At 38.4% G+C, this 27338-nt stretch overlaps 1 protein-coding gene across 1 annotated transcript in view; it reads right to left on the minus strand.

Moving 5' to 3' along the window:
* The window catches only part of CEP85L (centrosomal protein 85 like), a 93059-nt gene extending 66277 nt beyond the window's left edge, over window positions 1–26782 (minus strand). The window contains exons 1-2 of the mRNA XM_041424029.1: window positions 26737–26782; window positions 23468–23629 (exon numbers count right to left, since the gene is read on the minus strand). Coding sequence (XP_041279963.1) covers window positions 23468–23629; window positions 26737–26782 — 208 coding nt within the window. The remainder of the gene's footprint in view (window positions 1–23467; window positions 23630–26736) is intronic.
* Window positions 26783–27338: the final 556 nt, after the last annotated feature.

A 27338-nucleotide genomic window follows, 5' to 3' on the forward strand; every position in this document is an offset into this window, starting at 1 on the left:
TTCTTAATATGTGGTAGATTTTTATTTTTCCTTCTTCTAAATTTAATTAAACTTAAAAATAATTAATTTTGAGTTAAGATTTAAACTCCTTAATTTCCAATTCTAAACTCTTCAAGCAGATTTGAACTTGGAATGCCACTTATAGCCAAGTACAGCTGATGCATGTCTCCAATAATTTGTCTCAAAGAGAAACACAGTAATTTTGGCTTCAAGTTGTCCTAATTAGTCTTCCCATTAACGCTCACTGAAACATATGAGAAAATTCACACTTTTTCTTAGAGCATATTGCTTAAGTCTGCCTTGCCTGCAGGCTCAGCTGGAAAGAGAACCAGTCTGCCTTTGGAAACATCTCACAACACAAAAAGCAGGAAATTCGTAGATTTCATTGAAAATAGGAGAGAATACAGAAAGCATCATGAAACTTAAGAGACATTATTTCATCTGTAGACACAGGAATAAGCTCCAACTGGCCAAATCCTGTCAGAGACAACTTCATCCAAGCAGCAGGTTTTCCCCTTCCATACAGGCAGGGGTACGCAAATGCCAGTTCAGAACTGAAAGCGCTCTCTCCTTGGGATTACTTGGGGTTTACTTCACTGATCTGGTATTTATTTGAAGATTACAAACACTCTCAAACATGGCTTGTGTGTCTCCAGAGCCTTTCAAAGCTTAAAACTGCTCTTTTTAATGAAAGCCAAAAGCGACATGGGGATAAAAAAGTAGCTAGATGCTACTGGTTTTCCTTTCAGCATAAATATGACAATTTTTCTTTTCAATCATCCTAATAACTTTTTTTGGTGCCCACCACAAAACTCCCTGGAGTACTTTTCTAGTAAGCATGACATTTTAATACCTGATCCAGTACTTCCAAAGTCACATAAACAAGAGAATTGAAAGCACGCTATTTTAAAAACACATCACAAGACTTCTATGATACAATAACAGCAGATGGAATAAAAAATTAAGAACATTTCCTATGGCTTTCCTACCATCTTGTGTTACACTTCTGAAATATTTAATTACTGCTTATCTGGCATAGAAAATTATGAAACAGAACCAATTTTGGTCTAAATAAAAAAGTAATCACAAAGAGAGAGCACAGCAGGCACTTTCTTATGAAAAAGGGGTAGAAGAAAGAAACTCTTCAGTATAAAGTCAATGAACACCTCCTACTCATTTGCATTTTCTTGTGCTATGCTTTTTAAATTACTGGAAGAAAAACCTCTGAAGTAATTTCTCAGGCCAGACACACCACCCTCATGTAGCTACTTAAAATCCTTATCTGTTGCCCAAAAGTCAGTCAAAACACACAAGTCAGAAAAGGTTCACTGCAACCCTCAACAACTTCTTAAGCTCCAAAATTATACAGTACTATGCAAACTCCCATATAAGATACACTTCTGACAAATCCTTCACTATTCCAGGTAAGATATTACTAAACAATAGCAGAGTAATCAGCTAATACAGTTACCCAATTAATCAAAATCAAAATGTATCTGATGCATGTGTTTATAGGATGCATGTGCATCTAATGCCATTGAAAATCAGTGAACCTTCCTTGTGCGAAGGACTTTGAAATCTGATATTTTATCCAGGGTATAATTAGAATGCCCTGATCATGGAGAAAAACATCAGCATTAAAAGCAGCTGACCTTCTCTTCCTGTCCTTCCCACCCACCTCCCCAAAACACTGACATAGTTTACTCCAGTCCAGGAAAATAAATGGAACTATTCTTACTAACTGAGCAGAAGATAAACAGGGGAAGTCAAGCCTCCATTATACGAATTGAAGGTCTTGAATCTGGCTGTGGTTCAGTGAACAAAAGCTCTGGCATCCATTATAGGGCCTCAGTTCCTCTGAACTGCTCTGTAGCTCTTAACTGCATGGACCCCAGCAACAGGCCACAAACAATTCCAGCATCCAGTATAGGACTGAAGGAGCCATGGGACTTCCATCTACCATGCAAGCATGTGGGTGCTTCCCATAAATCTCCAAAACAGCTGTTTTCAACAACGGAAGTGTCTAACTCCCCTGGGACTTGGCTGAAAGACAAAGACATTGGGATGATGTGCCAATATAGTAGTATTGATGCTTATTGATGTGTGCTCCTCCTTGCCTACCTACTCACAAAATGGACAGGCCTCAATGCAACAGAGATAATCTGATGAGCCAAATGAGACATTTCAAAGTGGCCAGGAAGTAGGTCCGTTCTTGTAAAAAGTCCTAAGCAGACTGACTCATCAGCATCTGGAAGCAAAAGCATGCCTTTCCAGGGTGCAGCAGCACTCACAGGAACAGTTTGGCTTGGCTGGTTTGTTGGGTGTATTGTTTTGGGGTTTTTTTGGTACTGTCCAGAATTCTTCATCATTCTTTTTACAGGCCCTTTTCATATTACTTCATGTTTACTATATCAAAATATGAGTTGAATGAAGGAAGGAATCTCTGCAAATAACTCTCTTCCAAAGAATAAATCAGAAGATGCATCACAGAAAGCTGTGGCAGAAAAGGAAGCACTGGAGACAAAGCAGGGAACTGTTCAGACATTTAACAAGTTTTGCATGAGAAAGAATTCCTAAACATTACTTGTTTATAGAGTTCTGTGTTTGAACTAAGGAACTAGTATAAAAGAATAACTAACAAAAAACTTACTACAGGAAAAATGTAACACTAACTGTAATTAATGTTAAGTAATATTAAATGCTAAAATACTTACTGCCAGTAAAACATCTATGCCTTCAAAGCAGAAACAGTCATGTGGTGTTTAGAAGCAAGTCCAATTAATGTCAATTGAAAAAAAGAAGGAAGTTCACTGCCTTCCACCATCACCATCACTGTAGTGCCAGTATCAATCAGAATTCTTTTACATAAGATGTGGGTTGCAAACTCCAAGTCAGTTCTACTTTGTTTCACATTAATTGTAAGGGATTTTCTGTAATCTACTGTGTTGCATACCAAAGGAATGCAAGTTGTACCGAAAAAGTTGCTAGTTTTAAAAGGTGAAGGAATTTAAAAGCTATGTAATTCACAAATAATTTGAACAGTACAATGCTGAGTAATATGAATGTGAACTTAGAAGCCTGAAGTTGAGCTGGGATTTTCAAAAACTGAAGCAATTTTGTTGCTTTTAGGACTTGGTTTCAGATGAAATACTGGTAAAGGTACTATTCCTCAGCAATGTTAATTACAGAGATATGGAAGAAGGAATAAATGGTAGGACAGCCTCACAGGCCTCCTACAACGTACAGATATCCAAAAATATTACAAGGCAAGCTTAAAGGATTTTTAGTAAGCAGAGCAGAAAGCCATGCTGGAAAGAGTAAAAGCTGCACTCGTAAGTACCAGGATGGCATCCACACTTATGGAAAGAATTGCAGAGGTAACACAGAGTTCCAGCAAATGGCAAACAGCTTCTTAGACATCCTTACAAACAAAGGGAATGCTGTGTACATATGAACATATAGAAACTTATCATATCCCACCTAATTTATTAAGACCTGGCCATTTGGTGTCCATCTTCCTTATCTTCCTCCTCTATGGTTAATGAATTTGCTTTTCCCCCCCTTGTGACTTCTTATTCTTTTCCACAGCCTTGAGGCAAACATACCTTCTCCCTTGTTTGACAGAGAGGTAACAGGGTAGCAACAATCATACTCTGAGTAAGTAATGAGGACAACACTCTCAATTTGCAAATAATAGAAAAAAAAGGTCGAGTGAGAAACGTGTTCTAAAATTTATTAAAGCTTAACAAAGAAACTGTCACTGAACAAGAGAAAATTATACCTCCTCACTGAGCAAATGAAAAATACTTACTCAAAGAAAACAACTTGTATTTCCCTATTTTCACATTATTCCCATCCTGTTTTTGTCTTACTGTGTAAAAGGTTGCCTTGCTTCACTTAGATTTACCTGAAAACACAGTATTTTCCCTAGCACACAGTACTGACAAGGAACGTGCCTTAGAGGAGCTACTACTTTGTATTAAGCTGTAGTATTTCTGGTACTGAAATACTCTTTCACAAATCCGCGCTTTGATCAAGTCTCATTAGGGCACAGCCAACACTCACCAGCTTTGATTTATTTAAAGAGTGTTGTCCCATGCTTGAGAGGTCATCCCTGTACCTTAACATCAGGTTCCCACCACGCCTTCCGAGATAGCAGACCTGGCAAAAACCTCATTAGCAAAGTTCTTGAGATTCTAGCAGCAAGAGCACACAACTAAGTAACACAGTGGGCCACACCTTCATATGATCTCACCTTAGCACTACAAATCAACCTCTGCATTCCACATCCTATTTCAAGAGCCAAGGTTCTCAATTCCATCACTTAATTTGGATGACAAGAGGCAATCTGAGCATCTTCCCAAAGAACTGCACAGGGGTGATCAAAACAAAATCACCACCAAAATGAAGCACACAGAGATATAACATTTGCTTTTCTGATCCTACTTGATCATTTAAAATCACTACACAGGAGACAAGCTCTGTAGAAAGTGTTTGTTTACTCCTATGTGCCACTGCAGTCAGATTTGAGGTGAAAGTTCTCAGTACTAATTGACATTAAAATACATTTGGTAGAATGATCTGTCATCCAAAACATTCCTCATTAAAAGCTAATACACATTTCCCTGACTTATATAGCTGGTTTGGGTTTCAAATTTTTTTTGTGCAAGAAAATACTGGGTAAAATGATCCACATTCTGCTTTAAAATAAACTTCTTTAAATTAGCTGTTTGGCAGTACCAATTATAAGAGTCAAATAATAAAATTTTACATGTGTTTCAACAAACAAAGCTTAACAAAAGCTTCCAACATCAGTTTGAGTTTTGCGAAGGTTGACTTCTGGGACACTGTACCAAGGCAGTGCAACAGTTTCTGATAGGGGAAAACAAATACAAACTTCACAAACAAACAGAAAAAGGCAAGTGCATGTGAGGTCTTAACACTCATTAGGAATATATATGCAGAGAGTAAAAAGAAAACCCCTAAGCCCCCAACATACCAGATACACACCAAGTATATCTGTCCTGCCCAAGGGATCTAGCGTAACTGGTATTTCAGGACACACAAAAAAAAAAAAAAAAAAGAGTACTTCCTATTAATATTTCTGTGAACTGCCAATTTACTCAGCAATATGTAGGCTAATAATACTCAGCTGGGGAATCCACAACTCCAAAAGACAAGCATCTTCAAAAAAATTTAGTAACTCTTGAGCCAGATCTGGGTCAACTTAGCTCACTTAAATGAAACCCAGATTCCGAAGATGATATAACAGGGGACTGTAAAGGAAAGTAGCAGTGTATAGAGGTGAGATGCTGCCACTCCAAAATGAAGTGAGGCATCGGTCCTGTGCAACAAGGGAGCTCTGATGAACAGGCAGACATTTCAAAGAGCAGCAGGCAAAATTTGTTTCATAGGAAAAGATTATTCAGCTGAGAAAAATAAATTGCAGCAAAGTCAACTACTGCAAGATTCTATTCTTGTTTTCCCTACTCTACTCAATTATTCCAGATACCAATGTTAGAGAATTCAAATAAATGTTAGATTCATTAAAAGAACAAGTGACAAATGCAATACCATGGGATATTTAATTGAAGCAGAAAATATTTCACAGATTTTATCTGACCAAATGGTCTAAAGCAAACAGCAGGTAAGCCCAAGAGCAAATTTTTACACCATATCAGTCACTGAAAGCAAGTTATTTATGACTGCTACTGGTCCAAGCTTGCAATGGCCATCTGCTAATTTGTAAAGAGAAAGGCTAACCTAACTTACATTAAAATCTCTTTAGATGAGAAAACTGAGCATGTTAAGATAGAAGAATGTCTTAAAAGAATGAACTTGTTTTACCAGAGTACAATAAACCTTTTGATTTATGCACTTTGCCTCTTCAACCAAGGATATCACAAACCCACTGTCAAATATAATAGCCATTTCTAGAAATACAACAGAATAAAGGATGCTCTGAACAACCACTTTCAAAAAGCTAAACTTTCCCAGCAGTAAGTGAAACACAAACACAAAGAAACATCCTATCTTCAATGTGTCCTCTTGATGTGCCTCTCTACACTCAGCTGCAGCTTTGGCGCTATTTTGCAGCCACACATGTATGGCACCTGAAAGAGAACTGTGCTATAGGATGTTCACAGGCCCCTGTGTGAACACGTGAGCTACATGCAGCTGGCCACCACAAAATAGTAAAAAATACTATGCATGTGATGTGGATGCTCTATGCAGAAGAGCACAAACCAAGCGAAATTTGAATCCCACAGCACCTATCTTCTCCAGCCATCTAAGAGCTATTTTTAAGAAAGTTATATAACTAAGTAGAACAATTTTTAGATTAACGGGTTCTATTTTCACCCCCCCAGATAAGAGGATGAAGCAATATTCCAGAACAGCAGTCACGTCAACGGGCAACTTGATTTCGCTGAAACAGAAGCATGATTGAAAACCTATACTGCCACAGGGAGTTTCTTTTGTAGTTAGTTGTCTCATTTTTTAGAAATCTAGATCTTAACTTGCATTTGCCCTTTTATGAAGGCCATCTACAGCTTCCAATTCCATTTTCCAACAACAAGCACTTAACAGTGAAGACATAAAGAAATCAAATATCCCCCTAGGACCTTCTTTAAAAGTAATGGCTGAAGGGGAAAAAATACAGTGGATGCCACAATATATCTGTTCTCCTTCCTTTCTCTATCTGCAAGATAGCCATGCCACAAATACCTACTTCAACAGCCATCAGATACCCCCCTCTTGCTGGCATTACTTTCTCATCCCCAGCTAGGGATGACTCAAAAAATTAGAGTACCTTAGCCCATCAGAACAGAAATCCACCCCTGCCCTCCAGAGGGGATAATTCTAGGTGTTTTTGTTCTCTGTCAAAGAACATACCTACTCTTTCCTATACCAAGACAGACGCAAGCTGTGCGTTCTCAGTCTCCACAGGCAACTTATTTGTATTACCCCAACTCTCAACTTGCCTCTGATACCATCTCCCACAACAATATTCCCAGGTTAGCTAGGCTGATACCTTTCAGCAGCAAAACTACCTCCACTAAGCTGTGAAGGGCAAAGGATGCTTAAGGGAAGACAAACTCACATTAAGAGACGCCCTCTAACACAAGAGACCAGAGCAAAACCTGAGGGCTCCCAGAGAGCACTATAATTCCAGAGAGTTAAAACTCTGTGGCTGACCAAGGTATGTATCAACAACCCACATTTTCTTCTTAACTACAGGTAGAAACAGAGCCCTCAATTCAATGTCAAGTAACTTTAAACGGTTAAATCTCACTTTCAAGGACACTGGAGTTTCTGGCTATGTTTTTGAGATAATTACCCACTAATGACAGTTTAATCCCTCTTTCTACTCAGACTTCATATTGAAATAATTAAAAATTAATTAAATATTAAAATATTTAGATTCAACTGGTACCTGTTCTCCTCACCACAGAGCAGTGGATCTCTTGCTTCACAGCCCACCAGGAATAGCTCTAAACAGGAGCAGCACACTTCAATTTTATGCCCGGCCACAAAAGTAGGCAAGAGAGAACACGCCTTCATTTTTGCTCCCAATCTCACACTTCAGCTTCATTTCCTCCACTGATCTCCCTCCCATTCTGTGAGCCTTGCAAAGCAGTCATCCTCCCAGCTTACCTCTGTATTCTCACTTCAGAAGCCCAGCCCAAACCCATAACCATAGAACAGAATCATTTAGGTTGGAAAAGACCTTCAAGATCATTAAGTCCAACCATTAATCCAGCACTACCAAGTTCCACACTAAAACCATGGCCTCAAGCACCATATCTACATGTTATCTTTTGAAAACCTCCAGGGATGGTGACTCAACCACTTCCCTGGGCAGCCTGTTCCAGTATCCGACAGCCCTTTAATTGGTGACTCTTCCAAGTATCACAGAGACTTCTGTACAATTAGAACACATGTACACTACTCGGATGGAAAAAGAAATCCTTTAACAGGCAGAAGCAGGTGCTGTGAGCAGCCACACCAGCGAGGCTGCCATGGGTCCAGTGAGGCAGGAGGATACTGCTTCTGGCCCTCCCTGCTTCACAGCAGGACTGTCCCTGTCTGACTCCTTCCTCCTGCTGCAGACCAAGGTCAGCCCAGGTCGCCAAGCACAGCCAGCCTGCCTCGCTGCAGCACTGCAGCAGCGAGGTGCTGCTGTGCACCTCTTGGAAGCACTTCTTGGGCCACAAGCAATTTAGTTAATACACTTTGGGAATGCCTGCATCAAGCAGTAATACCTTCCAAGGGACAGAAACCATCCCTAGCAACCCCAAAAGTTCAACTGGTGCCTCGAGAGTAACTTAACTCACTGGGGAAGTCTCTCTCTTTGATGCTGATCCCCAAAAGGTAAAAGAGATGGTAATATGTCAAGAGTAGCTAATATTCAACTGGAGTAGGTCTGTTGCAGTCCTAGCAGTCTACTTAATTACTTACTAAGATTTGGGGAAAACCTCAATAAGAAATGGGGGAAATTTAAATAAGAATTGGGAAAAAAATATATTAAAACCATGTAAAGAAATACAGAAAGAAGTACAATACAATGTTGCAGAAGCAGCTTTAGCACTCTATTTTCTAACCTCTATATTCCTAGCTTTGCTACTCTACCCTTCATTTACCATACACTAATGCCACCTTCCCTTAAAGTTTGTTAGACACATCAGGGCTTTGATAACAAATTAACAGCCTACTCCGCATGTAGGTCACCATCTGGAACTCAGCTCAGGTCACAGAGGATTAACGCTAAATTGGATTGTTGCACAGCTCTATATCCTACAGAAGAAGTCACATTTTATACTTCAAAAATTAAGTATCATTATCTGCATTTTCCAAACAAATGGAAAAAAAGGAGACAAACTCTTACAACAATTAGACTCGTGTCACTTATAAACTTTACCTGCTTTCTCCCACTGCTCTTTACACTGAGTGGTACTGGCTACCCTGGCTAGCTTTTTAAATTTCACAAATTCAAGCAAAACAAAGTAATAATAAACTTAGGGGAAAGGAGTGCAAGACCCACCTGGAACTCCCACCATTTTCCTAAAGCAAGATTCCTATTACTAACAGAAACATTCCTTAAAGCAACAGTGGCAACAAAACAAGAAGATATGAAAGAGTTTCTGCATTCCATCCCACAAAACTGATTACAATATAATAAACAGATGTGGAAAACCCTTTGCTTTTGTGCACCATTTGGCTTTCACTCTTTTGACTCCAGCTTTTAACATCCTATTTTTTCAGGCACACCTGTGGAGCCACGGCACTAAGACTATTAGTAACAGAGTTGTTCCAATTCCAATACAGAATTTACCGACAGCAGAAAACAAAGGAGAGGGATTCACAGCTCTGTACTGTCCATAAACAACTCTTCCTCCAGGACCTCTAACCTTCACACACCCTGAAGACTTAATTTTTGCTGTTTTTTGGAGGACAGTTTGAGCAAAATTAATGTTACAAAGGTGAAATTAAGTGCATTAATTTTGAGGGTGTATTTAGAACCAAATCTCACACTCTTTGGAGCATTTCTGTACTGTAAAAAACAAACCTCCACTCCAGAAGGGAACTACTACCTCCTTATATGTCCATCCACAAAGAAGCCATGGAGGATAATTTTAAAGGCTGGAGGAAAAACAACCCAAACTTCATGCATGCATTAATTCTTAAGAGTGTTTTCACTGCAAGTAGTCTGTCTGTAACATAAAGACAGTTCTATACTATTAAAATGAATGTGTATGTCACATTTTTTAGAAGTATCTTGAAAATTAAAGGCCATTTATACCTTTTGACAAGACTGGCTGAAAGATCTGATTTTAACTATAACCAATGCTTAAATAAACTGATAGTGAATCAGGAGAGAAACACGTAATGACCAGCAGAGTCTTTTATCACAGCTCTTCCTACTGAAGAGATTTAGCTTTGTAAATAATTTCTAAAATAAATTTTAAAAAAATTAACAGCAGTTTAGAACTTCCCCATTCTTTCACTTGTAATCAATTTCTAAAGTTGTTTTTCCCCCCACTTCCTATGCCAAAAGAGTTTAGTGCCCTGACATTACAACGACTTGGAAAATTTTATGATTAGCACACTAATTAAATGAAAGCAATAAATTCAACTAAATCATAAAAGCAAGAAAATATAAGTAATTAATTATGAAAAATGCTTTAACAGAACGTTTTTCATCCTGAAAGACCAGACGTTCCATTGCCAAATCATATGTATGTCAGGCACCATTTGGTCCACTGAATTAATCCTCCCTGGAATAAAACCTACTTGCTACAAATTATATCACCAGTCCCAGATGAAAAGACTTGATCTACTGTAGATAACAGAACTCTAACCCAACTTCAGTTTGCATATTTGAGTTGATCTCAGCAGTCATTTAAGACAAAACATGCTAAAGCATTCCAAACAAAAAGAAGATGCTATACACACACCAAAAAAAAAAAAAAAAGTCCTTCCTTGGTGCAGTTTGGGATTTGATCACCTTAATTTTAGAAACCAATCTGGCATCTCAATTCCCACAGCAAGGTTTACCTAGCACCTGAATGGGGATGCTGGTTCACTGCCAACACGCCTCCCCAAGTACCCACGGAATCTCTAACACCACTGAACATAGCCCATCATGCTTACACACAGCATATCACATGACATAAAAACTGCAGCTATTTTAAGTGCTACTACCTGTACTGCCACCTAGTTTTAGACTTTATTTAAACAGAAGCGTGGTTCACTGTTTACTGACAACTAACAAGCTTGGACACAAACGATCTGAATTACATTCCTCCAATGGTTTTAGTGATCACTTCTCTCTGTTCCCCAGAAATACTTGAAGACAGAGTTTTTATGCCCTTTTTGTCTTCTGTGATGTGCCCAAGTAAATGTACAGAGCAAGAGGTGGGAGAGCAGAAAATGTTTCAATTGCTGCCTTTGATAATGGAAAGACTTTAGTGTTTACAAATTTACTTCCAGTTGTTGGCTCATACATTTGGATATTTATAGTACTTATCACTATGGCATCCAAGCACATCAGCAGTGCTCTGATCCTCACAAAGAAAAGAAAACAAAACAAAACAGTTTCTTCTCCGCTCTCCAGCCTATTAAGAAACACCTTAGTTAAGGTATTACCAGCACAGCACATTCCAGTAGTTAGAAACAGAACTCTTTTCAAAAGGTAGGCTCAACTTCAGATCTTATTTTTTGATTGGAACAAGCAGGGACCAAAGTCTGTCATAAAAGTTAGTATGGTAGACTTGAGACCTGATCTCTGGCTCTGAAATAAAGTCAGTTCCATAACCACTAGCTAATAAAGTCAAAATTGTATACTTACAGAAAGCATTTAAATTAAAAAAAAATTAAGTCTGTCTAATTATGTTAATAACTGAAGTCATCTTCCACCCCAGAGAAATGCAAGACAGTAATTTTGTGCAATGCAGTACCCACAGTGTTCATCAGTTACCCAATAGCACCAGTAAATCCCTAACATAGCAAACTGTAATGGCATTCAGCCCACATCCCAGCTACCAGGATGAAATCTGAAACTCTGCAAAGGGTAGCAATTTTAGAAGCTACAGACAGATCTTCACATCCCTGCTCAAGTGGTGTAAGGTTATTGATGCACTTCAGCTTCACAACAGAGGTCAACACAAATGATTTTTGATAATCATAAAACTGCCAGGCTTCACCTTGCACAGAATATTTTTATCATCACACACTGTTCCCTTTTTCATCTTGGGCTAACACTTATAGGCAAATCAGACACGATTACATTATTGAAATAATGAAGCGGCAGAAATAATTGCATCAATAACTATTATAAACACTGAATGCAAGAATGGCTTCTTAAGAGAACCTCCAAATATCTTCATTTACCCTGTGTTTTTGTAATGCACTTTATTTTAAGATTTTAGTTTATATCTTTAGTTATTATAGGTCAAAACCATTAATGATGTTGGAAAAACAAGCATGGTAAGTGTTGTGTATATATATATATATATATATGCAAACAGAAACTCTCGTATAAAGTATATTAATAAATCTGTTTATATAAGCACATGTAATAAAATAAACTGATTTAATCAGCCTTACAAATCAGTATGCTTCAGGAAAAAAAAATACTAAAAAAACCAAACAAACAAAAAAAAGAATCCATGCTTTTTCAAGTCTGGTATCAAACTTCTGAAACAGAGAACTCCACCAAGCGTATCCTGCTTGATCAAGTCCCACACTTACTTCTCAACAGCTGAAATAACACTCACCCATGTAAGCATCAGTCTAATTAATGTTCTTTAACTTTTACAGTAAATTAAGGCTATACTACTCTTATAGGAGTACAGTACTCCCAGAACCACATAAACATGAACTTTTGGCCATAAGTCACATGTTTTATTAATTCTACTAGACTATGCTACCTGCCAGAACTAACTAAAGTAAATACTCATATATAGTCATAACATTCCCACCTACTTTTGAACTCCCATTTCATTCCAAAACTTCAGAAGCATATAACTAAGAGATTCTAAATTTTTCATATTCCTCACCTCCTTCCAAAAGAATCCATTACAATTTCCATTAAGGATAAAATAAATGTTGATTTCCATTACAAGATTAAATTAATCTCATGGGTAAACGCAAAACCTACAATTTTTGCCACTCACTCATCATGTCTACATATAGACCATTTCTTCGTATTCCACAAGAGTTTGGCTACATCACTTACTGATATCATTCTTAATATGTAGAAAACACAATGCAACTATCCCAGACCTTATTTCACAAAGGAAAAAGGAAAAATTCAGCAGGAACAGAAGGAAGAAAGTACTACTGCACCATCTCATAAAGATATTCAAAAAGCTGAAATACTACCAGTATAAATCACGGACTGTTCCTTGTTTTATTTACATAACATACTGTTCTTTTTAAGTGAAGACCCAAGTGTTACAAGAATGGAGCCATTTGGAACAGCAGAAATCACAGATTTTAAAACAGGAACTTGGCCAGAACAACCTTATAGTACTTTTCTTTTTTTTTTTTTTTTCTTTTTTTTGTGGGGGATTGACACTAAAAAATAGAAAACCAACAAACTGGAGCAGTTGTCTACATAAAACTAAGCCATATGGGCCTCCTGTACTGAAGTCCTCTGTCATAGCCTCCTCAGTGTCAGCTAGTAAGATCATTTGAATACCTGATCAAGGTGAGAAAGATTTCATGTAAAGGCCTGAACATGGAAAGCATATCTATTCTGTGGGCTGGCTGAAGTCAGATTTGTTTTCCCGCTCTTCTTCCTGAACTCCACTGAGGAGAGGAGATAGGGGAATACCGAGACCTGAAAAGGAATACCAAACCGGGGGACACTGATATGAATTGAGGAGAGAAAGCAACCTAAGATTCCCTTCAGACATGTCCCAGGGAGAGCACGTTTCAGTTTTACAAAAGCCATGAATCATTTCACTCAGAACCTTTCAGAAGCTGTATTAGACAACAGATATCCAAGCAACCACCGCAAAAAATCGCACTGTTTTCACAGAATCAGAGAACGTCTTGGTCTCAAAGATGATCTTGTTCCACCCTCTCTGAAGTGTGTTTTCTTCACATGGGGCTTTTTTTTTTCTTTATAATGAGCATTTTTTCTCCTAGTCTAAATAGGGCATTGTCCTGGGTTGCAAGATGGATGGTGGAGGTGTGTATTCTATTTTCATCTCTTAGAGGTGGGGCAGTTATCTTCTGTTAACTGGGCAATTTTTCTTTAGCTCTTCCAAGAGATATCTGCTGTTCACGGGCCATTGAGTCTCACTGATAAAATAATATCATCCCACTGTGAGATGCTCCACCCAGAGGGAGGAGCCAAGCATTCCTACCTGGATATAACCTGAGATTTGGAACACCGCAGGCAGCCTTTTCCACTGGATTCCCAGAGGAGCAGCCTTCTTCTCCACTGGATTCCCAAGGGAAAACCCAGCCCATCTACACCACCACTGGACCTTTGGAGGAAAACTACACCCTTCTACAGGATCACTGCTTCAACAGAATCACATCTGTCACTGCGGGAGGACTGCAGCCACCATTTAATGGGACTACTGCCAACACCCTGACCCACAGGCTGTCAAGTTGTATTCTGACTCTGTCAGTGGGGTTTTCTTTGTTGTTGTTTGTACTATTGCATTTGTATTTTTAATTTTCCCAGTAAAGAACTGTTATTCCTATTCCCATATCTTTGCCTGAGAGCCTCTTAATTTCAAAATTATAATAATTCGGAGTGAGGGGGTTTACATTTGCCATTCCAAGGAAGCCTCCTGCCTTCCTTAACAGACACCTGTCTTTTCAAACTAAGACAGGTATAATAGTAAAAAACAAAAATTCTGTACATCTTTTTTGAATTCTCATTAGTCTCCAAAATTTTATCAACTAGACTTCTTTTGTCTATGAAGATTTTTCTAACACACAAGGAGAAGCACAACCCCATTATGAATGCCCTAGTGAATCCAATTCCCTTTCTATGCACTCCGAACATATTTTTAGTTCAGTTTTCTAGCTGAGCTAATTAGAATTAAAACCTTGCCACCACTCTCAACAGCAAAGTAAGACTGCATACAGATGGCTGATGCAATGAAAAAGAAAGAAGTACTTTTAACCATATCACCTCTCTAAAGAAAAGCTTACTGCAGAAACACCTCTCACCCAGTTAAAAAGTATGTGTTTCTTCAGAATTTTTATGTAAGATAGAACAATAAACTATAATCCTGTAGGATTCCTGTAGAATCTCTAGGTACTCCTACAAGTTAAAACTTACAAACAGAAAAAACGAAAACCTCCTGCCACTTCATACAATAAATGCCATTGTTTAAATCAACCAAGAAAGACAGTTCTATTTTTGAAAATACAAAATATTTTTAGCCTTTGACAGGGATAGACTAATCCCTGATGGGAAAGGATGTGCCACTAAGAGTTTATGATATACAACTTAAGAAAAATGCACATAATACAGTCTTCTGATTCATAGACCAACATCAAGACTAGAATCATCCTGTGCGCTTAAAAATAGCAGCCCAAACACAGGGACACATTCAATGCAAGATATATCAAAAATATATACATGTATTTAAACTCTGGTTTGTAGTCTCTAGATTTGCTAAAAACAACAGGAGATAATATGAACTGGTACACAGTTTTGGCCCCCCAAAAAAAATACCAAAAAAACCCAAAAAAACCAATAACAACCCACTCTCACATGTTTCCCTGCTCCTCAAAAGATACAGAGATGTCAGATAGTTAAATTGGTTAAATTTATTTGACATACTATTCCTGGTAGTAACAGACAAAAATAAGGGCCAACAACAGAAAAACTATGGCTTGGTAGGTTCTGGCTGGACACCAGGGAAAAATTCTTCACAAGGACATCTTATAGCACTGGGACAAGGTTATTCAAAGATTTTGAGGTACCTGGGAAGGTTTTCAAGAACCAGAAAAAGTCAGAGCTGCCGTGGTCTATTTTAGTGATGATCCTGCTCTGAGCATAGGGCTGGAAACAGAAGTCTCCTGCAGTCTTCTCCACATTTCTATGATTCAATAGCATGAAAATATACTAACTCTTTCTCAAGGAGGCTAAAATCCTTATTAATTTTGCATTAAAAATATCTGAACTAAACAATTTCCTTCCTATTTTCACATGAGTTAGGCAGTGGCATTTAAATTATCAAATACTAGTTGAGTTACAAGGAGCCAACCTACAACCAGGTAGAATATGACACTGGCATTCAGGACCAGGTGTATCATTTATTTAAGAGATGACAGCCATGACTGCTACTTGTATTATTATCTGGCAAGATGAAAGCAAATTTTTTTCCAATCCTATTCCTTTTTCAGGGCCGTACTATCAAGGGCAAATTCAAAATGGGAATGCCATTTCTTCTGGAACACTAAGCTCATAGGAAAAAAACCAAAACAAACAGGAACCTCTGCAAGCCATTCAATTTTTTAGCAACACCCTTATAAACTTTCTACTCAATGCAGTAAGAGTTTAAAAAAAAAATCCAGTCATATTGAGGAACAAGGCATAAATTGTAATGTAATAACAGTTAACATGGAGGGAGATGCTAATTTATGTTTATGTCATTCACAAATGTAACTAATTCCTTCCAAACATATTTGTTACTGCTTTTTCTGTTTCGAGGATTAAGCGCCGGGAAGAAGAGCAGCACAGGGAACCGGGAACAGAAGAGGGTGCAATTCCTGAACATCACAGGAATTCTGGAAACTAACCAAGAAGAAACTAACATAAAATTAGAAAGGTTACTTCAGTATGTTTTCCGGTTTTCATTGTTATTACAAAAAACTTAGAAAGAACTGCAAAGAGGACTGATGTCAGAGACATTTTTCTGCATTAGAGGGAACTGAACACTGCCTTTTTTCCTGCCAATTGTCCTTCTGCCTTCAAGGACAGACTTCATTTTATTCCTACACAAACACCTAAGCTGCCTTCTGGTTTTTTTTTCTGATCTTGCTACTTAACAGACATTTTAAAAACAATACACCCATACACAAAAAATACTGTTTAGACTTATACAACCAACATTTCCTACTTGGGACGCCTCAGAAGTGTTTTTCTGCAGACAAAGCTTGAGTATTCACTACAAAGCTATGTGTTGTGTAAGTTGTATTTACTTATATAAGCCGAATAAGGCATAATCTTTTTAACCTATTGTACAGGACAACTATACTAGAACACGCTCCAGGGGCCAAGAAGCGACCTCTGTGTAGCTGACAACACTTCTACAATGCTGACTTTCATGACTGCCGCTGACACAAACAGAGTCATTGTCATAGCAAAATCTTAACTGTCAGCCCTCCAAGAGGAAGGAAAAAACCTCAAGAGATTTCTTTCACCATGTTTTGCATTGGGAAAAACCCACACCAGTTTTCTTTCTAAATCTGATGGGGTAAGAAGCATTTAAGATGGTAAAAAGGAAAAAAAAAAGACACCATACTACTACTACTAATACTAATAATAATAGCTTTTAAAACAAACCAATCACACTTCTCAAAGGAATTTAACATATCAAAAGCAACAAACTTGCTCATATTCTGCCTGAAAAAGACCAGGCAGCTGTTAACAACTACCGCCCAAGTGAGGTTACTGCAAACAAATGCCCCATGAGCAGACAGGCAAGCATTCTTGAGGCTTTACCCCTGCCCCCTCCATTACCAGTCCCCACTATTCAAACTGTTTCATTCTACCCCAAACCTGGTCTAACTGATCAGACTTGTCATTTGTTGCGTTTTTCTCACTTCCTCTTACAGACCCCTCATTCCCCTAACGTGAAGAAAGTCAGAGATTAAGGAAGTGAGATGGAGTAACCATGCTTTGTGCACAAGTGGCCTCTGCACATTGTTCTTCCTCACTGCTGCTTTCATGCTGCCAAAACTGATGTCAAAACTCCATCTGACTTATCACAGAAACACAAGCAAGGCCCTGAAAAAGGTTTTCTGTAACAGTGAGCTTTTATGTGCTACTTCAAAGGGAACTTTTACAGAAATCACTTATTATCAGCACACTGAAACCATGGCTAAAACAAAGGATGACATTAAATACATTAACAGGACTTTGCACTAAGAAGAAAGTTTAATCTGTGCATACACTATAGCAGAAACAGGTCTGCTGAATAAAAACTAAGAAAGAGCAGTATAAGCCCTCCAGAAATGGATAGTCTTGTAAAACTGTTAAAAACCAGAGATTTAAGAACTTTTCTATGGGGGATACAAATAATCTGCTTTGTCAAGCCCCAGGCTAGGACTCCAGGCAGTGGCAATGGGTTTTTTCTGGCTGCAAGGAACTTGTGGCCTATATCCCAAATGCCTACAGTCCATCACCAAGTGCACTATTCTTTCTACAGTGGAAAGGATTAAAAATGAGTCCTATGACTTCTTCAGATAAGGCTGCAAAGGCTGCTTGAATATGTACATTAAATACTGACTAGCCACAGAATGTTTCAGTGTTCACAGAAAAACAGTCTAAGGCTGCAACTGTTCCTCTCTGTGGCTTTTCTGAAACTGATCTGACTCCTGCTCCCCTTCATGAAAACCTGAACTACAGAACTGCTGAACACAGGCCAGAGAGTCTTCTTTGACACTATAGTAGCAAGGAAAAGTGAAAGGTCCTCCCTGAAATCCCCCAGCAAAGACGCATAATAATTAGCATGCCCAGGTCTCATGATATTAACCTAAGTACAGGTGAGAGATCTGTACGATGTTCCTTGTTTTTCTCATCAGAATACCAGATACCCACCACACTCAAAAAATACAGATTACAGGACATGAAAAACATCTACCTGATATTTCACCTGAGCATGATGCAAATGACCTGGAATAAGAAGCAGAAATTGCAGTGTTTAGCTGGGAGAGAGGTCATTTCTGTCACAGCAGACCCTATGGTGCTTGTTTTGGGAACATAGCACTGTCTCTGCTTTTGCTGAGAAGCACTTACACGGCACCACAGCCTCTGCCACCCCAGTGAGGGGTGCACAAGGGAGAGGACACAGCTGGGACAGCTGACCTGAAATACCAAAGAGATTCCATACCATATAATGTCATGCTCAGCAATGTAACTAAGGGGCAGGTTTCTTCCAAAGTATTTGTCACTCAGAGACTGGCTGGGCATCAGTCTCCTTGTGGTGCATTTACATCACAATGTTCACTCACTTTTTCTTTCATTATTAACCTGTCTTCATCTCAAACCTGAAGTTTGGGAGTTTTTTTCCTTGTTTTTTTGCCCTTCTGATCCTCTCCCCATCTCAGCATTAAAACATTCTGGTACAACTCAGTGACATAGCTCCAAAATACATCGTATGACAGAAATAACTTTTTGCACAGTAACCAAGAGAATGCCACTAAATTCTAAGTAAGCAGAACTTATTCTCACAGAGTTATTTCCAATTAGAACAACAGAAATAATTTTTCTGAGAAACAACTACTGATGTTAGCTGAAGGCAAAATGCACCAAGTTCACTGTGCAGAACACTCCCACTAGCAGGAGGAAAGTCCTGCTGGTATTTTTTATGTGAGGAAAACTGAGCATACCGTGAGAGCTTGTTCCTATGGGGAAACCGTCACAAAAGAAGGCAAAATATGAAGTTAAATCAGTGGCTATTTGTATCTACAGAATATTCATGTATGAAACTAGCCTTTAGTTCAAGCAAGTTTCAAACTCAGAGTACACAAGTTCACATGGAGTATGTCACTGTTACTTGAAGTAATTTCTCCATCTTATTTTAGTGGAAAATTATTAGCATAATTTTTTCCTATTTGTTAAATCCTGGGAATAGGCTACTAGAATCTGAAATAACCTTTTTTTTTTTTTTTAATCCTACCCCCCCTCCAAGAAAATTAACAGCCAAACTCTGAGCATAAATCTTTATATTTTCCTCACCTATACAGACACTTGATTCTAGCAAGCATGGCAATACCACTTACAAGGACTAGAGACCAATACAGCCTTAAGTGCAGTGCACATTTCTGATTGTCAGGGTAGATAATATCCAAGTAACAGGGTAACTGTGACTCACAGAGGGCTGGACACCGCTTCATAACGTGAGATTTGGCAAGCAGAAAGGAAGGAAACAAGGAAAAATGCCTCAAACACGATTATTTTCTACCCTCCAAATAATCAAGCTACTTCACCAAACATATGCCAGTACTTGCCAGGATCCAAAGACATAGAGATTAACCTCAACTCAGTCAAAATCAGGAACTTCTCTGAAAATCCATCATCTTCCAAAATCACAGAACACAGTAGAGAGTGAGCACTGCCAGCTATCAAGATCTAGGATCCTTGTGTTATTGCACTTTTGTGATACCAAACTGATAGCACAATCTGCATATTTCACCTACGCATTGTCAATCCTGTTATCTTTAGCAGCTGAAGGAAACTCCCCTCAAGATACTTCATGATTAAATTTTGCCTCCTGAAATTCACTTCTGCCTTTCACTACATTGAATAGTTATATTTATTAACTTTTCTTTTTCTCCCTAATGAAAAAAAAAAGCAAAAAAAAAAAAAGCACTAGAAGACCATGAATGGGACCTGGTAGAAGAAAGAGTGCTTGAAAGAGGAAAACGAAGTAACATTGATTCTTGTTTTCCATGATCCTTGGCATATGAAGAAATGCTACAATTCAACTGAAGTAATTAGGATTTTTTAAATCCTTAAAAAGATAATATATTCCCTTAAAAATGACAGACAATGATAGACCTCTGGGTCTCATAACATCAAAACAAGTTCCAATTATATCAGCTAAGCATTCCAGAGAAGTTGCTGGAAGGTTATTAGAAAAGGGGATTTATTAAACTGGCAAAACATCAACTCCTAAAAAAGTAGTAACTCTGATTATCTGTGTCCAATCTCTTTCTTCCAGGAAAGCAACGTTCTATGAATTTTCACACTATTAGTTTGCAACCCGAAATATTAAATTAATTGCATGTAACAATAAGGGAGAAAGATGTAGGGACTTTCCACAGCACAACAAGCTTATCTGATGAAGCAAAATGTTCTGCAAGAATCATGAGCCCTGTATCTTACATTAATATCTGGTTCTTATTACTCCTGTTCTAAAAGGCTAAACTCAGAATGTGCACAAGAGAAAGAGCTCTGCTGGGGTTTAGAAACCATTTAATCTCTGCCAAGTCCCTGATTCTCTAATTAGGTAAACCAAATAAAAAAAGTCTCAAAAACACTTAAAATATAAACTTCGTATTTCTTCTGTAAGTGCTACTGAAAGAATGGTTATACACAGGTATTTTAACAACAGTTGCTAAAAATGAAGCGCAAAAGCTCATGTGAATCCAGAACAGGACACAAACTGACAGGAAACATTAAAAACCCCAAACACATTAACTGTAGTTTTAACAGAAATAACTGTAGTTTAAACAGATATAAAATGCCTTTTAGTCTTTAAATTTAGAGCACTCTCAATTAAAATTGTCAGATCTACCCAAACCACAACATCCCCACATTTAAGGTTTATAAATTTCTGTCCTCAGGTCCCACAGTGCACATGAACATCATTCAATTTCAACTCCATTCCCTATTTCATTTCCTAATTTTCCTACCTTTGCACAGCATAATATACAATCAACTGAATACATTTTAACATTAAAGGTTTCTTTCTCCTGTCTTTGTCAAAACCCATCTCCCCTCCAAATCACACAGGTTTGAGCCAAACACAAGAGCTACTTGTCTTTTTTTTTAAACCCTGCATTTTCAAAGAGAATGAATGCTCCTGAAATAAGTATGAATAAGAAGATTAATTTGAAAGAACATTTAAGATGTTATGAAAAAATCTCATTAAAAATATATTTTAAATGCACCTGCAGTCCATTCCCTGCATGAGCGTATTTATTAGCAACCATATATTTGTACAAACTAACTCAGGTGCAGCCTTCAGAATTAAAGGAGATGTTAATGCTAATTCTCAAATTAAGTTTCTTATTTTTAGTGGGCACAACAGAAAGGAAATAGCAAGGTCTCAATTCATTATCTGAGCATTGCTAAAAACTGTAATAATCTGCCAACTTGTGAAAAAAATTCCCCTCTGAAAAATCCCCAGGAGCTTCTTCCCAAGCACCACAACGAGAGCAGATGGCCAGCATCAAGACTGCAATTACCAGTCTGGCCTGACAGTTCCACAGATGACAATGATACTCTTTTCTTTTTGTGGATGTGTGCAGGGGGCAGCTTGAGAGATGCAGACAACTAGGTATCATAGGCATCAACCCCTTCCACTAAAAATATACAATCAATTGCCAGGCCTGTCATATGATTCCTCCATTAACCTTCATTTCACCATTAAGTATCCCTCCTTTTTTCTTTAACACTTTCTTTTCTGCTACTTAAGTTTTTCAAACAAATTGGTAGGAAATGTGTAACATTAAGGATGCAGCAGAACTGACCATTGTAAAGCACTGCCAAAGACAAACATCACGAACTATCCGTTGTTGCAACCTTGCAACCTTTCTCCTCTTTATTTTAGTCTCCCCCCACCCAGCCCTGAACAGATTATTCTCTTGCCTACAAAGGAGAACAGACCATCTGATGAGGAGCTGCTGTTTCATTTCCTCTCCTTCATCCCACCCCTCAAATGGGGAAGCCCTCCAAAGCGGGGAGGGGAGGGCATGGTTTTAATTCAAATGCTGCATCTTAAAATACTATTGTGCAGCATTTGGCTGGGAGTGATTAACGCTATATATAAATACACACCATGAGAGTACTTCATCCCCCTTACATCTCTGGGGGAAAAAAAAATACCAAAAAACTTCTGCATTAATAACCATTTACTATTTCAGTTTTCCACCCAAGAATTTGAATATCTGAGCAAAACCTTTATTTTGCCAAAGCCAACAACTGCTTACTAATGAAAGGAAGCAGAAAACAAGTTATGAGCTGACAGATGCAACAGAAAGAGGGTGGAAAGGATTTTCTCATGTGCAAAAGAGGCCTGACAGACTTAACTGTGGCATCTGGACCTCTCCTCAGGAATGCTCACCCCTCCACAGAGTCTTCTGTCTTACACCAATTCAGCATTCCTTACTTCATTTCTACTAATTCTTCCTGTTCTTCCTCATTCCAGCTACCCCTTTTGCAATATTTATCAGGCATAGAAAGCTGCTGGAGAAAAGTATATCACAGTCCTGCTGTCATTCATTATCTGTCTCGAAAATCTTACTGGGAAATAAGTCAATGCAAGAAGGAAACCTTAAGTCTCACTACATCTCTCTCATTCCGGCTTAATTCCAGTGACAGGTTGCATAGGGAGGGTGACAATGTTATGGAAACACTGCCACTGTAGAGGCTGTACCCCTCCCTGGTAAGATCACCTTTGACTAATAATGATTTAATCCAAACTAAGTTCTGACAATCTTTAGACACTGTTGATTCTTCTCAAAGATCCTTAACTATATGTCAAATGCCATGCAATAACATGTGAATTCCTTCCCACCAGAAGAGGAGATGAAAAGAGACAACACACTTTCCTCACGCAATATGAGCAAACTTTCTTTGCTCTGACATACACTATGTGACACACACAATGAATACCAGAAAGCATTGTCCTCTTATCAACCCCTTCAAAAGTTTCTGCTTTTCCCCCACTTGTTTATCAAGAGCTGTAGTACAGGACATGACTCCTCTGTAGAAACCTGGCACTTCTTGCAACTGCAATTATCAAAACATGTAACACAAGCACCCCCTTTGTGACAGAGATGCAAGTTAATGCATACAATTCATGCAGAACTAAATTAATCAATCCTTACCAAAACAATTACTTGGCTCCAGCAAGGAAAAAACTGCATGTGCTCAACAGCTTTGCAAAAGTACGGTTAGCTTGTGCAAAATGTCTTTAAAACATTTTGGATTGTTTCTCTCTCAGAAACATACAAAACTTTAGCAGTGTCAACTCACCTTCCACACTGTCAGAACAGGAGGTACCAATCCCAGTGTCCCCACTGTCAGAAGCTATGCTGTGTCTTCTCACAGGATTGTTTTGATTGCTTGATGAAATTGTTGAGGACTGCCACAGGGATTCAGTACCAGGTAACCATCCCACGGAGGAATAATCCGAGCCTACGAAAGAGAAAGCCAGAAGTCTGTCATTGGAGATACAATACAAAGCTCAGCAACAAAATACCTGTCAAGATGAAAACTGAAACCTATGTTTCATAGATAAAACTTGAGCCAGAGTGTGCATGTGTCTTAGAGATTTTTTTTTTTGTTAAGTAAAATCTTTTTGCTAGATGAAACCTTCCCCAAAATTCCAACACATGTATTTTTACTACTTAAAATTTTTCTTGTACTCTTTAACAAGACAGTTATCATACGACTCCTATCCTAGAACTGATTCTCAATTCACAGCAGAATTTTGCATTGCAAGCTTTCAAATACAAAGCAATGAATTTTAGGACAGAAACCAGTTGAACATTCGGCCACTGAGATACAGTCCTTTTCTACTGTACATAAACCACATGACCTAGGTGATAAAGCCAGCAATGAAATTGCCAACACTGATATCTAAAGTAATTCCTTATGTAGCTGCACATAAACTGCCTTTGTGAGACATGTATCCATCTAGTGGTTTGTTTCATTTTGGTTATTTTTTTCATTTAAATAATCGCTAAAATATTACATTTTAAAACATAATTTAGAGCAGCAACTAGTTCCTCTGTTCAAGGAGTTTTTAAAGTAGGCCACATATTCTCACAGCCAACCTCAAGGGAAAATTTATCACAGAGTACAATCCCAGAAGACCATTACAATTTCCAATAGCCAGTATCTAAATGTGAGCATTGTTTAAAGGCAGAATACTGATCACCACATTCATACTCTGAACCGGCACAGGCACTTAACAAACCATGGAAAAAAGCATGGCTGCTCTTCATTTATATACAATCACATACATACAGCCCCTCTAGCACTTAGCTTTGTATAGCACTTTCAGCAGGAAATGATTCATGAAGAAGTATCAGCTCACATATAATGTCTCTTATGCTACATGACGTTATTTTTATATCATTTAAACACTTTCAGCAGTGTCCATCTGAAGTCGTAACAGCAATTTGCCTCTGCAAGGACATCTGCTATTTCCAGCTGTACTTGTTTTCCAGTAAATTAAATAGTTCAGAAAACAATGCAAAAATTAAATATGTAGGTACATATACAACCCCACTCCCACAAACATGAATATATACATGGTTCCCATGCAGCAGCCAAATCACTAGACCTAGAGACCTGCAGTGGTAACAGCTGCTTGCCAAGCCAGCTGAAAACTGAGGAACACAAATACTTACACACTAAATTCCTTATGGCATGTGCTATTGAACATGACATCTAATACAGTCTTTTTTGTAGGTAGGCTCTTGGAGACCTCAAATATGCCTGTCCATCTCATTTGCCTCAACTTCATTCTCTGTTGAGATTACTGCCTCTTCTTCCCTTCAGCATATTTGCCTACCTTTTCTCCCTGTAATTCAAAATCACCCAGTTCTCCTTCCCCTCCATTCTACTTCAGCCACACCTTGTGCAATGTATTTCCTTCTCTTCCTTAAGCTTAGTTTTGCCTCTCCAGAAGTCTCTTTAACTATTCCAGTGAGTATCTTTCAAGTCCACGGGTGAGGGGGAAGACCAGAGGAGCCAGACATGAACACACGTGCCCATGGCTTACCAGTCACACCCTGTAAAGGGGTCCCAGCCAAGATTCCAATGGAATACCACTCCAGGTGTCATCCTTCCTATCACACTCTCTTGTGTCATCATCTAATGTACTCAAGTGTGACAGTTTTGCATACAGCTAGTGGAAACTGGGACATTTCTGCTTCTCTTCATCCAGAACATTTTTCACTAATACTCTGGCTACTTCAGGAACAGTAATTTTACCACACCTCCCTCTGAACAGGGCAACTTTCCAGAAGAATTCCACTTCATCCCTCTCAAGCTGCATCTAGCTATTCAAGCAAGAGTAAAACTGACTTATGGAATGCCAAGCTAATTAAATCAGAGACAGTTCTGATTTAGGAGACCTTTAAAATACATTTATAGAACAGAAATTTAGATGGATTCACCCCTTCTTATGCCGTTTTCCACTATACAACTCTTTGGTGACATTTCAGCTTTTACGGTCTTACAGAGGTTTTAAAAGAAATGCACCAGATAATTTAATATGGAGTAGTGGTAGCAATAAGACAGTATTAAGTGTGAAACCCTTCAGATCTCTTAGAGAAATGCTCAGCATGTGAACCTACAACCATCCATATACAAACACTCAAAAGGGAGAGCTACTTTTCACTCTGGTGGAACTTTGAAGAATAAAAGCTAAAAATACCACAGAATGAGAGTAAATTAAGAAAGGACTTTAAGAAGTCACGTACTCTAACCTTAAGCTGAAAGCAAGATAATTGGATCAGACTGCTCAGGGCCCCATCCAGCTGAGTCTTGAACACCTCCAAGGACAGATTTCATAGCCTCTCTGGTTCCTCCAGCATTTCACCACCCTCCATTCCAAAAAAGTTTTCCAAACATCTCAAGAGTCTCTCATGTTCCAAACATATTGCTGCAATATACCCCAAAAGATGCAACAAGCCAGTGCAACTAGACTCAGTTAACAAACAGGGTTAACATACTAGAGGGGGCAGACAGTCATTCCCATCGGGATCTCTGCAGGTACTGTAAGGAGAGAAAGTAACAGGCACCACAAAACACCCTGCTGTAATCTATTCTCAGTTTTACACCTACACACAGACAGCCTGGGGACACACCAAGCCCCATGTGTGTCCTTCAAAAAATGCTTTCTCTTTGTCCCCTGACATGAAGCATAATCCTTTTTTGTTCTTCTAAAAACGACAGCTAATGACATAATCCAGGAGTCTGCAGTTTTTAATGTTTCATGGCACATCCACGCAATTGTGTTACCTTGCAGACCTAATGGAGATTATATGTCAGAGAAGGCCATTACAAATATGCAAGTGTCTGCATGAGAAAGTGAGTTCAATCACCTTTGAAAAGCTGTATCATAAACAACCAAATACAAGCACCACGGCAGTAAAAAGAAACCCAAATATACTATTTTATGGGTTACTTCCCTCAACAGTAAGTAACCCATAAAATAGGATGTTACAGACCTCATTAGTCCAAGACATTATTTAAAAATTAATATATTATTTTCTTTATTTGAAACTCACCTTCTGAGCCAAGTCCTGAGGAATCCCCAGTTGCTATGCACCCCATTCTATGCTCCCCATCTCCTTTTTGGACAGCTCTCAGCAAATGCAGGATCTTTCATACAGCAAACAGTCTACACTAAAAGAACCAAGTCTGACACAGGAGTCGCCCCCACACTGCTCAGCCAGCACACCTGCCTCACCCTGCTGCTCTGATCTCAAACCTGCCAATCAACAGCCAGCATCCATCTGCCCAAAATACTGAGTGGAGTAAGAAAAGCAAGCAAAAATTTCTAATCAATATTTGTGCTGCTGAATTGCGTATTAGCATCTGTCTAGGATCATTCTTTACTGGGTTAGAAAAATCTACCTTTCATAGGATTCATTAGGAGAGAAAAAAGTAGTGTCATCCTACCAGGCTGCAATTTCCACCAAAAAACATGACAAAATACATATAAGATCACCAAACAAATCTCAAAATAAGCCTTGTTTATACAAACGGTTGAATACATCCTTAAATTTGGTCAGTTTAATATACCAACATAGTCCTCTGTTTTCAGCCTAGGCATTTAAAACAGATCCCTTTACAACTAAGTATATAAAGGGCAGGAAGTAGATTATTT

This window comes from Onychostruthus taczanowskii, unplaced genomic scaffold (assembly GCF_017590055.1).
Source record: "Onychostruthus taczanowskii isolate IOZ18803 unplaced genomic scaffold, ASM1759005v1 scaffold8, whole genome shotgun sequence".
Lineage (NCBI taxonomy): Eukaryota > Metazoa > Chordata > Aves > Passeriformes > Passeridae > Onychostruthus > Onychostruthus taczanowskii.